At 44.5% G+C, this 16,013-nt stretch overlaps 1 protein-coding gene across 2 annotated transcripts in view; it reads right to left on the bottom strand.

Moving 5' to 3' along the window:
• Positions 1-480: 480 nt before the first annotated feature.
• The window catches only part of PTPN12 (protein tyrosine phosphatase non-receptor type 12), a 116,289-nt gene continuing 100,756 nt past the window's right edge, over positions 481-16,013 (bottom strand). Inside the window, exons 14-15 of one of the 2 annotated variants that reach the window (XM_089685706.1) lie at positions 5,108-5,212; positions 481-1,280 (exon numbers count right to left, since the gene is read on the bottom strand). In XM_089685706.1, coding sequence (XP_089541832.1) covers positions 1,216-1,280; positions 5,108-5,212 — 170 coding nt within the window. In that variant the 3' untranslated portion in view covers positions 481-1,215. The remainder of the gene's footprint in view (positions 1,281-5,107; positions 5,213-16,013) is intronic. The other variant, XM_089685715.1, reaches the window with a different exon arrangement.

Raw genomic sequence — 16,013 nt, 5'->3', positions numbered from 1 at the left:
GCACAAGATAGTATTTTTTTTTTTTTTTTTGAGAAGGTCATAGCATGACTGCACATGAGGTTTTACCCCCGTAAAATTACCTTGGAGCCCCAAAATGTAGAATTCCAGAAGTCGTGGCACAATTCTGCCATTGTTTATACAATGCACACCTGTGCCTATTGGTTAGTAAGGGTGTGCATCAATATAGAGCAAGGGGCTGGAGGGGAAAGCCAGGACCATGACAGCAGATTGCAGAGGAGGTCTCTACCCCACACCAAGACTGGACAGTGAAGCACATTGATGAATTCATCTCCCTCCTTTAGGCAAGTTGCTTGAATCGTAGAACACCAAATTGATACTTTCTTCAGCCTTACAGAGGACTAAATCAAATAAGGCACTTACAATAAGGATGTATTAATAGCACAGTTGCATTAATTTGTATGCTATATTTGCCTTCACGTTTAAAGTTTTCTATTTATAGGACAAGTAAAAAAACACATATTGGGGTTTGACAATGAAACAGTATATTATAAAAATATCCTTTAGCTTACAATTTACAAACTGTATTACAATCGTATCGGTTAACCTGTAATGCTGGCATGTCATCCAGCTATTATGATTTTAAAAAAAAAAAAGCCTAAAAACAGGGCGAATAATTTACATTCTGTATCAGGAAAACAATTAAGACCATGCCCAGGATTTCTTACATCTTCTGTTAATATTTTGTCTACAATTATGTCAAATATACCTGCTAGCCCTGTACAAATAGAAAATAATGCATACAATGTAATCAAAAAGTTAGCAAAAAAGTAGTCTGTAAACTATCATAAAAGTATCACTATATTAACAGATCTACAAGCAGCGGTGTAACAGGGTTAAAAGACATTAAGGCAATATTACATTAAGTTACAAAATCATAGGTAATACTTTCTGTTTTAAACCAAAGTGTTATATAAGGCAGGTATATGGTCCCAGCAAAAAAATGTGTAGCACTGATACTGGAGTAATCCATCTTAAATATGAAATATTTTTATATGGAATTGTACAGTAGTGTACCATTGTATAGGCAGACCTACACACTTGAATGGTCACGGAATACTTTTTCTTAGTGGCACTTTTGTATGGTACTGTCTTCCACAAGCAGGCAGGCTACTGTGTAATGCAGAAGATAATGTCCATTTAAAAAGGCAAAACATCTTGCTTGGGTTCACAGAATAATGACTGACATTTTCTGAGTCATTGCGTGCGGTCTTCAGCCGAATCCCCTGATCTTCTAGCCGCATCACTGTTACTGAAACCTGCTGAGAAACAAACACGCTCATCACTGAAAGAAGCGCGGACAGTTTTATACAGTTCTGAAGAATAAACAGTCCTTGTTGCTCATAACAATGAATTGGGCTTTCCTTATAACACTTTTAGAGGAAAAAAAAAAAAAAATTGATTGCAAGAACTGATCTCAAACACCTGTGTAAAAAACATTCCTCCATATCCCATTACAGCAGTGTTTCTCAATTCCAGTCCTCATGGACCCCCAACAGGTCATGTTTTCAGGATTTCCATTATTTTGCACAGGTGATTTGATCAGTTTCACTGCCTTAGTAATTACCACAGCTGTTTCATCTGAGGGAAATCCTGAAAACATGACCTGTTGGGGGTCCATGAGGACTGGAGTTGAGAAACACTGCATTACAGCAATGTAATTGTACTTATATGTACAATTACTTTGGTCTAAGCTTTTAAAGGTCAGCATACCATACCTGTGGGATTCCCATGGAAGTTGGAAAATACTGTAGTAGCCACCGCTACCAGTGATCTCCACACGCTTCTGAGTACTATGTAAGCTGTCCTGCTGCATTATGAACAAAGGAGGTCGGCCACTCAGCATAAGTGCCATTCAGAGAATTCTTTTGATTTTCTCAATGAATTTAAAGCATTCTATGATTGGATGAGGCAGGACAGTGGTGATAAAGTTGTCTGCATGCAAATGCTGTCTGTCTAGGAATGCCCATTCCTGGCATTCCAATATCTGCACAATTCTGAAACACAAGTTAGGTTAGGATGTGAAAAGAAAAGGGATTCACAAAAGAAGCAGTTACATCATGAACAAAGCAATGCCCAAAAATTTCTCAAAAATTATGCTTTATTGCAAACAATGCATATAATAGACTTTTAGGTAAATACCTCAGTTAGCCATCACCACAAGATGAGACAATACAAAAAAGTATGACCTAAAACCAAAAAATTGTTTAAAAGCAAAACATCATGTAATGACACTGGGTCTAGTACATATGCAGCACAGACACATAGGTAACACCACCATATAGGGGATGTAATCAAAAAATTCTCACCAATATAGGCTATACATCCAACACGCAATTCTGTAAACATCGGTACCAGTATAAAATGGGTTAAGGAACCCGACTAAATGTATGAAAAATACAGCTCAGGGCAAGAATCAAAGAGACATATGCAATACAAAATGAGATTGCTTATAGAAGCACCAAATCCTGATGCTATATTGTGTTGCCACACACTTGAGAAAAATGATTATACAAAATGTATTGTTTGCAATAATGCATAATTTTTTAGAAATGTTTGGGTATCGCTTTCCATTCATGATGTAACCGCTTCTTTTGTGAATCCCTTTTCACATCCCCCCTTTTTGGCGGTTTGGTTACTTGGCAGATAATATACGTTTAGCGATACGGTAAACCTACAGGGCCTCTTGTTCTTTTGTTATTAGTTAGGACGTGAACAGAGCCTTAAGTGAAAGGGTTTATAAATGCCACTTTTTGCATCACAACCCATTTGGTAAGAATTTTGTTTTTTTTAAAGGCAGTTTGGCTTACCTATACATTCCATATCTTGGAGTAGAGGGCGCAGGCTGGATATATTTGTAGCAAGTAATGCAGAGTACCCCAGGAATAGAAGGAAAGTAAAAAAATCTATCTTAATTGTACACTATAGGACACAGACTGAATATTCATAGATCCTGGAACATTCCCAAGCAATGGAATATGAAGGTTGGGTAACAATTAGGCAAAGAGAACTGTGCTAAAAGCTACCTCTGCAGAAGAGTAAACATCCACCTCGTGTAACTTTGAAAAGTTAAGAACAGGAGTCCAGGTGCCGGATGTACAAAGCTGGGCAAACAAAGGCTTGCTATAAGAATGTCCAGGAAATTCAATGGCGGTAGAGTGAGCACAAAATCATGCAGGGGGAGAATCATATGTCTGGGGGGGGGGGGGGGGGTGGATGGAATTACCGCTCAATCTAACCAGGCAATCCAAAAGTAAGAAGTAGCCTCAGCCTGTAAACCACGCCCCTAACTTTTTTTGTCATAGACTAGGCCGCCCTACGACTAAGCCCCAGAGGGCATGGTTTATTGGAGACCCACAGGCTGAGGCAGCTTCTCACTTTTGGATTACACGGGCTGGTTGGTTTGCGTGATGATCCCCACACAGACAAGAATGCTCTCTAGATTAGCATATGGATACTACCAGCACCCAGTTGACTGAGCATCTTAGCAGAGGTTTATTCCTGCCTGGAGTGGTGCCACAATAGGTTTATAAGGGCTTATTCACACTTGACTAAATTTCTAACTCTTACCAAATGCTCCTACAGCTTTAGTATAGACGTTAGACAGGCGTTAATGAGCTTTAGACTGGCTTTTTCCAAGCATTCAAAACGCTACCCAAAACGCCCTATCCGCAGTTTTGAAGTGTTTTATAAGCAATTGACAAGTGATAATACCACACCACAATCTAAATAAACTAATGTTTTTAACGCTCCACAAGGGCACCACAAATGGCTCGCAAACGCCTGCCAGTGCATTTGAGGAGCGTTACCATAGACTTGAATGGGAGGTGATGAAAGGCTTCAAACGCCTCATGACTCCACATGAGGCTTCAATTTTGAAGCAACATGACGCTTCATGTTTTGATAATGTGAACAGCACTGTGTGCCGCCCATAATATTGTATAGGCGTTTGAGGAGCGTTAAACATGTCCCTTAAATGCCTGCTTTCAAAGCCAGTGTGAATTAGGCCTAAGGCTGCAGTGCACATTGAGCGTTCTGCTTTTGTGTGTATGTTCTTAAAAAGAGCTGTCTTCTCCATCTGGCAATAATGGATTTTGAAGCAAGATGTCCTTTGCAAGGTCCTGATGGTAGTCAATCTTCCTGAAAGAAGCAGTTTCTTTGAGGTAGACTCTGATGGCGCTTAACTCATACAGTGAAGAGTTATTTCCTTTCCAATAAGGTGGATTTAAGGATGGTCTTGTGCATACAACTGCCTTGCACTTAATGGTAAAGGCAGAGAACCAGATTAAGGTCCCAAGAAAGCACAGGGTGCTGTAAGGGGTCCTTATCTGAGATACACCTTGAATAAAAGTTCTGACGAGGTAGAGTGAGGTCAGGGTTTTTGTTTTTTTTTTTTAGAAAATGGAAATCTGTCCTTTAAGAGTGCTTAAGACCAAGTTTTGGTCAAGTCCTAATTGTAGGAAGGTCAGAATGCACAGAGTAATCTTAGATTTAAGCGCCTGTGTTCTTTTTGGGTGTGGTTTTCCTTGCATTTAGTAGGAATTACCTACTCCGAGACCTCTGAGAAAGTACAGCCATTCTCAGGATTTGTCATAACTAAGACAACTTGTTCCACACAAAAAACAGCAAGGCAGGAGTTTATTGCTGTAGTTGCTCACTTAAATTATGGTTGTGAAATACAGAATTGTACTAGTTGTTCATTGCCCTTGTCCAGTTTCAAACATGATCAGCAGAATCTTTTGGATGACGGAATATCTATAGGTACAGAAAGATATACAAGATTGAGATGACGGGACTACTACCAGAACAGACCATTTTTGACCAACCTCGGTCATCAGATCAAGGCAATTATGCATTTTTGGAGGTGGGTTAGTTTAGTTAAAGAAATGGGGGCAAAAAAAAAGGATAAATGCACTTATCCTTTAAAAAAGAATTGAAAATGCTTGACTTACATCTGAAGCATGTTCCACATACAGGTGATCTGCAGAAAACAGCCATAAGCCCTTATGAAAGTAAAAGTTAATTATAACAGCAGTGAAATGAGAAAATGTACGACCATAGTTTCTTGTAGAAAAAATAAAAAATGTACCAGTGTCTAAACTCTCCTGCTTTGTGTTTAAATGGTCTTTCAAGTCAGTGGAGTTTTGCAGTGCAGTATCTGGAATGGCATCAGCTAGTTGGTCTCTTGCATGATCTAGAAAATGGTACAAACATATTAAAAACAACTTAAGAAAATTGAAGTCGTCTCTATGTATCAAAAAGTAGAAAAACACCTAAAAATGGGTTTCAACTGTTTGCTACTCTAACTTTACACTTTCATTTGTAAGAGAAAACTTTTCTTTTTACTTAACTACTCCCCTACCGGGCAGTTTTACCCCCTTCCAGGCCAAATTTTCAGCTTACATCGCTGTTGCACTTTGAATGACAATTGCGCAGTCATGCAACACTGTACCCATAAGAAATTTTTATCTTTTTTTCACACAAATAGAGCTTTCTTTTGGTGGTATTTAATTGCCACTAGTTTTTTTTTAATTTTTTTGCACAAAAAGCAAAAACGGGGGGGGGGGGGGTCAATACCTGCTGATCCTACCATGATGGTCCTTATTCAGATACTTCATGCTGTAGCATGACAAGTTTCCTAGCTGTGTTCCAATGTTCTCAGCCTGACATGTGCCCCTGGTACAGACCACCAGTGACCATGCCAACCCACACAGAGTAAGCACAATCCACTGTTATGATCAGAAAATTATTCTGGAGAAATGAAGAGTAGTAGTCACTAAAGCTGGCCATAGACTGTTCAAATCTTGGCTGATTCAGCAGGGACCAGTCGAGATTATAAACATGTCGATCAATCAACTTGGGTACAACCAGCTTGTCAGATTTTACATTACATTACATTACATTGAGTTTATATAGCGCCAAAGGGTTTGCTCAGCGCTGTACAATAGAGGGGGGGACAATACATGAAACATTACAGCAGCTACGAACAGCACACGAGGGGTAAGAGGGCCCTACTCTTTCGAGCTTACAATCTGGGAGGGAGGGGGTAGTGGTACAGGAGGAAGTGGCTGTGGGGGATGGAGTGGTAGGAGGAATGAAGGAGAGCAGCAGTTAGGTGAGGGTGGGGTAGGCTTCCCTGAAGAGGTGGGTTTTCAGGGAGCGCCTGAAGGTGAGGAGGGAAGGTGACAGTCTGATGGATTGGGGTAGTGAGTTCCAGAGGATGGGGGAGGACCTGGTGAAGTCTTGCAGACGTGCGTGTGAGGAGGAGACCAGGGAGCAAGATAGAAGGAGGTCCTGTGAAGAGCGAAGGGTACGGGTAGGGTGGTACTTGGGAATCAGGTCGGTGAGGTAGTTAGGGGCAGTGTTGTGAATGGCTTTGTAGGTCAGAGTGAGTAGTTTGAATTTGATGCGTTGGGCGATAGGGAGCCAGTGGAGGGAGAGGCAGAGGGGGGTGGCAGAGGTGGAGCGGCTGGTGAGGTGGATGAGTCTGGCAGCTGAGTTCAGGATGGTCTGAAGCGGGGAGAGTTTGCACTGGGGTAGGCCGGTGAGGAGGGAGTTGCAGTAGTCAAGGCGTGAGATAATCAGGGAGTGCACAAGTTGTTTAGCGGTGTCTGGGGTAAGGAAGGTGCGTATTTTGGCGATATTGCGGAGGTGGAGCCTGCATGTGTTTGTCAGTGATTTGACATGAGGTTGGAAGGAGAGGTTAGAGTCCAGAATGACCCCAAGGACTTTGGCTTGCGGGGCGGGATTGATGGTGGTGATGTTAGTAGTGATGGATAGGATGGGGGGGGGGGGGCGCGGGCAGGAGGGAAGACGAGAAACTCGGTTTTGGAGAGGTTGAGTTTGAGGAAATGGAGCGACATCCAGTCAGAGATGTCGTTTAGGAGGTGAGTGATGCGGGCGGAGAAAGTGGAGGTGAGGTGAGGGGTGGAGAGGTAAATTTGAGTGTCATCAGCATAGAGATGGTAGTTGAAGCCGTGGGAGTGTATGAGTTTGCCAAGGGAGGAGGTGTAGATGGAGAAGAGAAGGGGTCCAAGGACAGAGCCCTGGGGGACCCCAACAGAGAGGGGGAGGGAAGGGGAGGTGGCACCATTGTAGGAAACGCTGAAGGAGCGTCGGGATAGGTAAGAGGAGAACCAGGAGAGAGCGGTGTCTCTGATGCCAAGGGAGAATAGTTTATTAAGGAGGAGGGGGTGGTCAACTGTGTCGAAGGCCGCGGAGAGGTCCAGGAGGAGGAGGACAGAGTAGTTGGCTTTGGCGGTAAGTAGGTCGTTGGTGATTTTGAGGAGGGCGGTTTCGGTGGAGTGTAGGGGACGGAAGCCGGACTGTAGTGGATCAAGGAGGTTGTTGTCAGTTAGGTGGGCGCTTAGGCGGTTGTAGACTAAGCGCTCCAGGAGTTTGGAAGCGAGTGGCAGCAGGGAGATGGGTCTGAGGTTGTTTGGATCAGAGGGGTCCAGGGAGGGCTTTTTGAGTATGGGGGTGATGTGCGCATGCTTTAGGGGGGAGGGGAATACGCCGGTAGAGAGGGAGAGATTGAAGATGTGGGTGAGGGAGCAGATGAGGGAAGAGGGGGGTGACTGGAGGAGTCGAGAGGGGATAGGGTCTAGGGGGCAGGTAGTGAGGCGGGCTTCAGAGAAGACCCTGGTGACTTCCTCAGTGGTAGCAGGGCTGAAGGAGTGCAGAGCTGGTGGGGTTACGGTAAGCGGGGTCTTGGGTGTGGAGGGGGGCAGTGCGGTTGCGAGGTCAGAGGAGGAAAGAGATGAGGGGGAGATGGGGGGGGAGGCTAGGTGGGGAGGTAGATTGCGAGTTGACTATGTCCTGACGGATAGCATCAATTTTATTGTGGAAATGAGTGGCAATCTCGTGGGCGGTGAGTGAGGTACTGAGTGGAGGAGGGGGGGGAGAGAGCAGGGAGTTGAAGGTGGAGAAGAGTCGGCGAGGGCAGGAGGAGAGGGTGTTAATCAGGTTTACGAAGTAAGCCTGCTTGGCGGCGTGGAGGGAGGAGGTGTAAGTGAGGAAGGCAGATTTGTAGAGGGAGAATGAATGGGGGGACCTGGTTTTGCGCCATAGTCTCTCCAGCGCACGACTGCGACGTTTGAGGCATTTAGTGTGGTCGTTCTGCCATGGTTGGAGCGGTCTGGGTTTGATGTAGCGTGTGGTTAGGGGTGCCAGAGAGTCTAGGGTAGCTGATAGTGAGTCGTTGTACGTGTTAGTGGCTAGGTCAGGACAAGACAGTGGAAGGATGCTGTCGTGTAGGCGGTCGGCAGCTGAGTGGAGGGGGGCCGGGTTCAGGTTGCGAAGGTTGCGGCTGGTGATGGTTTGGCGCTCTGGGGGGGGGGAGTTAGGGGAAGGGGAGATGGAGAACGTGAGGAGGTGGTGGTCGGAGAGAGGGAAGGGGGTGTTAGAGAACTGGTTGAGGGTACAGAGGTGGGAGAAGACGAGGTCCAGGGTGTTCCCAATGATGTGGGTGGAGGATTGAGTGTGCTGTGTGAGCGCGAAGGAGGAGGTTAGGTGGAGGAATTGGGAAGTAGCCGGGCTGTTGTCATTGATGGGGATATTGAAGTCCCCGAGGATGATGGTTGGTAGCTCAGAGGAGAGGAAGAAGGGAAGCCAGGCAGCGAAGTCATCCAGGAAGCGGGGTATGGATCCGGGAGGCCTGTAGATCACTGCGATCCTTAGGGGGGTGGGTGAGAAGGGCCGGATGCAGTGAGCCTCGAAGGAGGAGAAAGTTAGGGAGGGAGGATTAGGGAGGACCTGGAAGGTGCTCAGCGGTGATAGGAGCAGGCCGACCCCACCACCTTTGTGACCGCTCAGTCTTGGTGAATGGGACCAGACGAGACCTCCATAGGAGAGTGCCGCAGGGGAGGTGGAGTCAGTGGCCTGTACCCAGGTTTCGGTGATGGCTAGGAGGTTAAGGGAGCGGGAGATAAAGAGGTCATGGATGGCAGTAAGTTTGTTGCAGACCGAGCGGGCGTTCAGGAGTGCAACCGAGAGAGGGGGGATGGATGCGGGGGATTTTACATGCAATTATTGCTAGCAGCTTTTATAGCTGCTAGAAGTAACCACTATGTTCTCCCAGCGGGGATGGCTATAAGCGCCCCCCTCGTTACAACTAAAATTGTAAGTGTATTTTATTAGGATTTTATGTGATAGACCCACAAAAAGTGGCACATAATTGTGAAGTGGAAGGAAGATTGAATGGTTTTCAAAATTTTTTACAAAGAAAAGTGTGGCGTGCATTTGTAATCAGCCCCTATTACTCAGATACCCCTAAATAAAATCTAGTGGAACCAATTGCCTTCAGAAGTCACATAATAAGCAGAGTCCACCTGTGTGTAATTTAATCTCAGTATAAATACAGCTGTTCTGTGAAGCCCTCAGAAGTTTGTTACAGAACATTAGTGAACAAACAGCATCGTGAAGGCCAAGGAACACACCAGACAGGTCAGGGAGTAGGTTGTGGAGAAGTTTAAAGCAGGGTTAAGTTATAAAAAAAAAAAATCTCAAGCTTTGAACATATCACAGAGCACTGCTCAATCCATCATCCAAAAATGAAAAGGGTATGGTACAACTGCAAACCTACCAAGACATAGCTGTCCATCTAAAAATGACAGGCCCGGCAAGGACAGCATTAATCAAAGAAGCAGCGAAGAGGCCTATGGTAACTCTGGAGGAGCTGCAGAGATCCACAGCTCAGGTGGGAGAGTCTATAGGACAACTATTCATCGTGCAGTCCACAAATCTGGCCTTTGTGGAGGAGTGGCAAGAAGAAAGCCATTGTTGAAAGAAAGCCATAAGAAGTCCCGTTTGCAGTTTGCGAGAAGCCATGTGGGGGACAGTAAATAGGAAAAAGGTGCTCTGGTCAGATGAGGCAAAAATTGAACTTTTTGGTCTAAAAGCAAAACGCTATGTGTGGCGGAAAACTAACACTGCAAATCATCCTGGACACACCATCCCCACACCTTGAAACGTGGTGGCAGCATCATGTTATGTTGTGGAGATGCTTTTCTTCAGCAGGGACAGGGAAGCTGGTCAGAGTTGATGGGAAGATGGATTCAGCGAAATACAGGGCAATTGTAGAAGAAAACCCGTTAAGAGTCTGCAAAAGTCTTGAGACTGGGGCGGAGGTTCACCTTCCAGCAGGACTACGACCCTAAATATACAGCCAGAGCTATATTGGAATGATTTGGATCAAAGCATATTCATGTGTTAGAAAAGCCCAGTCAAAATTCAGACCTAAATCCAATTGAGAAGATGTGGCAAGACTTGAAAATTGCTGTTCACGTGCCCTCCATCCAATCTGACAGAACTTGAGTTATTTTGCAAAGAAGAATGGGCAAAAATGTCACTCTACTGTATATGTACAAAGCTGGTAGAGACATCCCCAAAAAGACTTGCAGCTGTAATTGCAGTAAAAGGTGGTTCTACAAGGTGGTTCAGGGGGGCAGAATACAAATGCATGGCATACTTTTCACATATTTGTAAAAAATTTTGAAAGCCATTTATAATTTTCCTTCCACTTCACACTTGTGTCATTTTCTGTTGGTCTATGACATAAAATACATTTTACATTTTTGGTTGTAACATGACAAAATATGGAATTTCAAGGGGTAGGGATACTTTTTCAAGGCACTGTACATACACACACTTGTATTTTTAAATGTGCAAACTTGTGTGCGATTTCTAAATGACTAAAACAATGTAAAAACCAGGGACTTTCTAGGACAGCACCCAACGATACAGATTCAACACACAAGTATAAAAAAACCATTTGCAAATTTATTGATCACATAATAAAGTTTACATGAATCCATGCAATTCCATTGATCTCAGCATAGTGTTCACAATTGGTTTATGACATCATACGATGGAAGTTTTGCGTTTGGGAAACCCATACAAACCTGTGCAGATAAACGCCCATGTACAGAAGCATCGGCTTTAAACGAGTATGGCCACATACAGCCATTTATTTGTATAACAGTCTGTACATAGCCACAGGCAACCACCAGGAAATATTACAACCAGCATATGTTCAGCCTATCACAGTTTGTGTGCATGAGATTTAGGATTGGTCCAGAACGTATGGCCATTTGCAGCACAAAGCAACAAATTATGCTGTATTTTATTTTGTAATCCACCTCCATATGAAAAAATGGCTAGGAGCCCATTTATGAAAGTCTTCAATTCTGATCCATTCATTATCCAAATTATTGAACAAATCTGAAAAATGAATTCATTTTGCGATGTGCCTGAACTACTATCACTTCAAGTGATGTCATTCAAATGAAATACATGCATTTTCGTTAATTTCACTATAACTTTTTTCAGATTCATTGACATGTGTTAAAATGTCCATTTGGAGATACGTACAATTCTATTTTTCTCAAGAAAATTTCATTTTCGGAGAATCAGTACGAAATGCACATGTATTTCTAATCTTTTATCCACTGCATCCTTGAAAACAGGGACCAATAAAAAGGTAGGCAGTGGCTGGCTCCATGACATTTAAGAAATATTCAATAAGGTATTGCTGAGCAAACTGCTAACTAGAGATGATTTTTTCAGGCCAGTCACTAAGACAGGATCTAGTGTATAGGGAATATATTGACCTAGGCATTTTAAGGAGCACAGGCTGGTTACTTTTCATTGGGTTAATACAGGTAAACACAGAGTAGGCCAGTAAGGATGCAAATCATATCTCTTGAGAGAGGCCAAGTCCTCTGAGCTAGAAAAGAAACCTTCCTCCTTTTCAGGAAGCATAGAAGCTTTCAGGAGGACTTTGGAGGAAAATCAGAGGGTGCCCGCTTGATTACTTTCAATCTGAGGCCTCAAACAGGGTAGCTATCCCACCCATAAAATCATAATGGCTGGATGAATGGGGGGTGCACCAGAAGGAGCTGGAGGAGGAGAGGATAGTGACTCAGACCATTATCACATCAAAATCAGGACCATTAGGAGGGATGCTGCAAAACAACCCAACTTAGTTGAGTGCACTAGCAAGCCTACTGACATCTTGTGCATATGATCTGCCATGAATACTGAGGGTTATACAGTGGGGCAAAAAAGTATTTAGTCAGCCACCAATTGTGCAAGTTCTCCCACTTAAAAAGATGAGAGAGGCCTGTAATTGGCATCATAGGTAGACCTCAACTATGAGAGACAAAATGAGAAAAAAAATCCAGACAATCACATTGGCTGATTTGGAAAGAATTTATTTGCAAATTATGGTGGAAAATAAGTATTTGGTCAATATCAAAAGTTCATCTCAATACTTTGTTATATATCCTTTGTTGGCAATGACAGAGGTCAAACGTTTCCTGTAAGTCTTCACAAGGTTGGCACACACTGTTGCTGGTATGTTGGCCCATTCCTCCATGCAGATCTCCTCTAGAGCAGTGATGTTTTGGGGCTGTCGCTGGGCAACACGGACTTTCAACTCCCTCCAAAGGTTTTCTATGGGGTTGAGATCTGGAGACTGGCTAGGCCACTCCAGGACCTTGAAATGCTTCTTACGAAGCCACTCCTTCGTTGCCCGGGCGGTATGTTTGGGATCATTGTCATGTTGGAAGACCCAGCCACGTTTTATCTTCAATGCCCTTGCTGATGGAAGGAGGTTTGCACTCAAAATCTCACGATACATGGCCCCATTCATTCTGTCCTGTACATGGATCAGTCGTCCTGGTCCCTTTGCGGAGAAACAGCCCCAAAGCATGATGTTGCCACCCCCATGCTTCACAGTAGGTATGGTGTTCTGGATGCAACTCAGCATTCTCTCTCCTCCAAACATGACAAGTTGTGTTTCTACCAAACAGTTCTATTTTGGTTTCATCTGACATTCTCCCAATCCTCTTCTGGATCATCCAAATGCTCTCTAGCAAACTTCAGACGGGCCCGGACATGTACTGGCTTAAGCAAGGGGACACGTCTGGCACTGCAGGATCTGAGTCCCTGGCAGCGTAGTGTGTTACTGATGGTAGCCTTTGTTACGTTGGTCCCAGCTCTCTGCAGGTCATTCACTAGGTCCCCCCGTGTGGTCCTGGGATTTTTGCTCACCGTTCTTGTGATCATTTTGACCCCACGGGGTGAGATCTTGCGTGGAGCCCCAGATCGAGGGGGATTATCAGTGGTCTTGTATGTCTTCCATTTTCTAATTATTGCTCCCACAGTTGATTTGTTCACACCAAGCTGCTTGTCTATTGCAGATTCAGTCTTCCCAGCCTGGTGAAGGTCTACAATTTTGTTTCTGGTGTCCTTCGACAGCTCTTTGGTCTTCACCATAGTGAAGTTTGGAGTGTGACTGTTTGAGGTGGTGGACAGGTGTCTTTTATACTGATAACCAGTTCAAACAGGTGCCATTGATACAGGTAATGAGTGCAGGACAGAGGAGCCTCTTAACTACCTGCCGACCGCAGATAGCCGAATGACGGCTGCACTGCGGCCGGCCAGTTCTGGGTGGATGTCATATGACGTCCTCCCAGAACGCGCTCTCCTGCGCGCCCCAGGGGGCACGCACCCGGCGATCTCCATGATCGCTGTGTCCTACGGACACAGCTGATCACGTGATGTGATAAAAGGCCAATCACAGCGGCCTTTTACCACCTGATCAGCGGTGTCCAATGACACGCTGATCAGAGGAAAATGCAAGTGCCGGTTCTCGGCTGCACTTTCCTCACGCTGTCAGATCGTGAGGAAAGTACTGCCGAGAACCGGCAGCTGTCAGAGCGGGGATCGGCACCGATCATCAGGGCACTGATGATCAGTGCCCTGATGATCGGTGCCCAGCAGTGCCACCCGCAAGCTCCGCCCCCTGTGCCCAGCAGTGCACCCACTAGCTCCGCCCACCTGTGCCCACCAGATCACCCACCAGTGCACCCACCTGTGCCCACCAGTCCCCATCATCAGTGCCGCCGATCAGTGCTGCATATTAGTGCCGCCTATCCGTGACACCTCATTAGTGCTGTCTATCAGTGCCGCCTATCCGTGCCACCTCATTAGTACTGCCTATCAGTGCCCTTTAGTGCTGCCTATCAGTGCCTATCAGTGCCCATTAGTGCTGCCTATCAGTGCCCATCAGTGCTGCCTCATCAACGCACATCAGTGAAGGAGAAAAATTACCTGTTTGAAAAATTTTATAATAGAAACAAAGATGCTTTTTTTTTTTTTTTTCCCAAATTTTTTGCACTTTTTGTATTTATAGCGCAAAAAGTAAAGCGCCCAGTGGCGATTAAATACCACCAAAAGAAAGCTCTATTTGTGAGAAATGACAGATGGGCGGTGGTTCTCTCGTTCTGGGAGGACGTCATATGACGTCTTTCTACTCTAACCACATGTGAACGCAGCGGTCGGTGGTGCGCTGTGTCTCTGGGACACAGCGGATCACCAAATCAGCGGAAAGAGTCGATCACTTCGGCTCTGTCATGTGATCAGCTGTGTCTAATCACAGCTGATCGCATGTAAATAAAGAAATGCCGGTTATCTGCATTTCTCTCCTCACAAGCTGTCACGTCAACAGCTCGTGAGGAGATGAGAGCCGGTAATCGGCATTCCTCAGAGGGAACATTTACACTGATCATCAGTGCCCTGATGATCAGTGTAGCCCCATCAGTGCCACCTGTCAGTGCCCATCAATACCACCTGTCAGTGCCCATCAATGCCACATATCAATGCCTACCAGTGCACATCAATGCCCATCTGAGCTGCCTTTCAGTGCCACCTGTCAGTGCCAGTCAGTGCCACCTATGAGTGATGCCAATCAGTGCCGCCCATCAGTGCCATATATGAGTACTGCCTTTCAGTGCCCACCAGTGATTCCTGTCAATGCCCATCAATGCCACCTACCAGTGCCTCCTCATCAGTACTGCCTATCAGTGCAGCCTATTAGTGCACATCAGTGAAGGAGAAAAATTATTAATTTACAAAAGTTTATAACAGAAACTAAGAAAAAAAAAAACTCAGGTGGTTTTGGTTTGTTTAGCAAAAAATAAAAAAACCCCAGTGGTGATTAAATACCACAAAAAGAAAGCTGTTTAAAAAAATGATCAAAATTTCATATGGGTACAATGTTGCATGACCGCGCAATTGTCAAAGTGCGGCAGCGTTGAAAGCTGAAAATTGGCCTGGTAAATAAGGGGGTATAAGTGCCTGGTAGGCAAGTGGTTAAAGAAGAAGGTACAGGTCTGTGAGAGCCAGAAATCTTGCTTGTTTGTAGGTGACCAAATACTTATTTTCCACCATAATTTGCAAATAAATTCTTTCCAAATCAGCCAATGTGATTGTCTGGATTTTTTTTCTCATTTTGTCTCTCATAGTTGAGGTCTACCTATGATGCCAATTACAGGCCTCTCTCATCTTGTTAAGTGGGAGAACTTGCACAATTGGTGGCTGACTAAATACTTTTTTGCCCCACTATACCTTCTGTAACCAGACTACAGTAAGCAGTGAGAGCCCAGAACATGTAAGGATAGCTGTGCTGAGTGGCCAGGAGGCAGAGAGCACAGTAGATGCACCAGCAGACTGCGCACTCAAGAGAGCACATGTCTACACAGTTAATCCTACAAAAAAAAAAAAAAAAAAGGATTACGAAGACACAGTCAGCCAAGACCAACATTGGAGCCCTACATTTAAAATTATAGACAGTGGTTGGCCTATACCACCCCACCTTTTCTGGCTGCAGCCTGGGTTCCTGTAGTTAACCCCTAAAGGTAGAGGAAGATGAAAGAGCGCACAAACCTTGCGCATTACCTCAATAAATAGTGACTAATTTTATTAATAAGGAAATACTCACAAAATGATTGTTTAACAGGCATAAGTAACCATAATCCAAACAGGGTTACAGGTAAATCAAAAAAGGGGGGGAATGAAGGCTAACGCGTCCCCCTCATCCCCCCCTCCCCTTTTTTGATTTACTTGTAACCCTGTTTGGATTATTTTTTTTTTTGTTTAATGAACAAAAAAAATGTATTTGTAAAATACAAAAGAATGTTACACCAAGTACA

Source organism: Staurois parvus, unplaced genomic scaffold (genome assembly GCF_062004578.1).
Source record: "Staurois parvus isolate SC_StPar_1 unplaced genomic scaffold, SC_StPar_1.0 ptg000019l, whole genome shotgun sequence".
In the NCBI taxonomy this organism is placed as follows: Eukaryota; Metazoa; Chordata; class Amphibia; order Anura; family Ranidae; genus Staurois; species Staurois parvus.
Note: the sequence above shows the minus strand (reverse complement) of the source record. Positions and strands in the feature narration are given on the sequence as shown.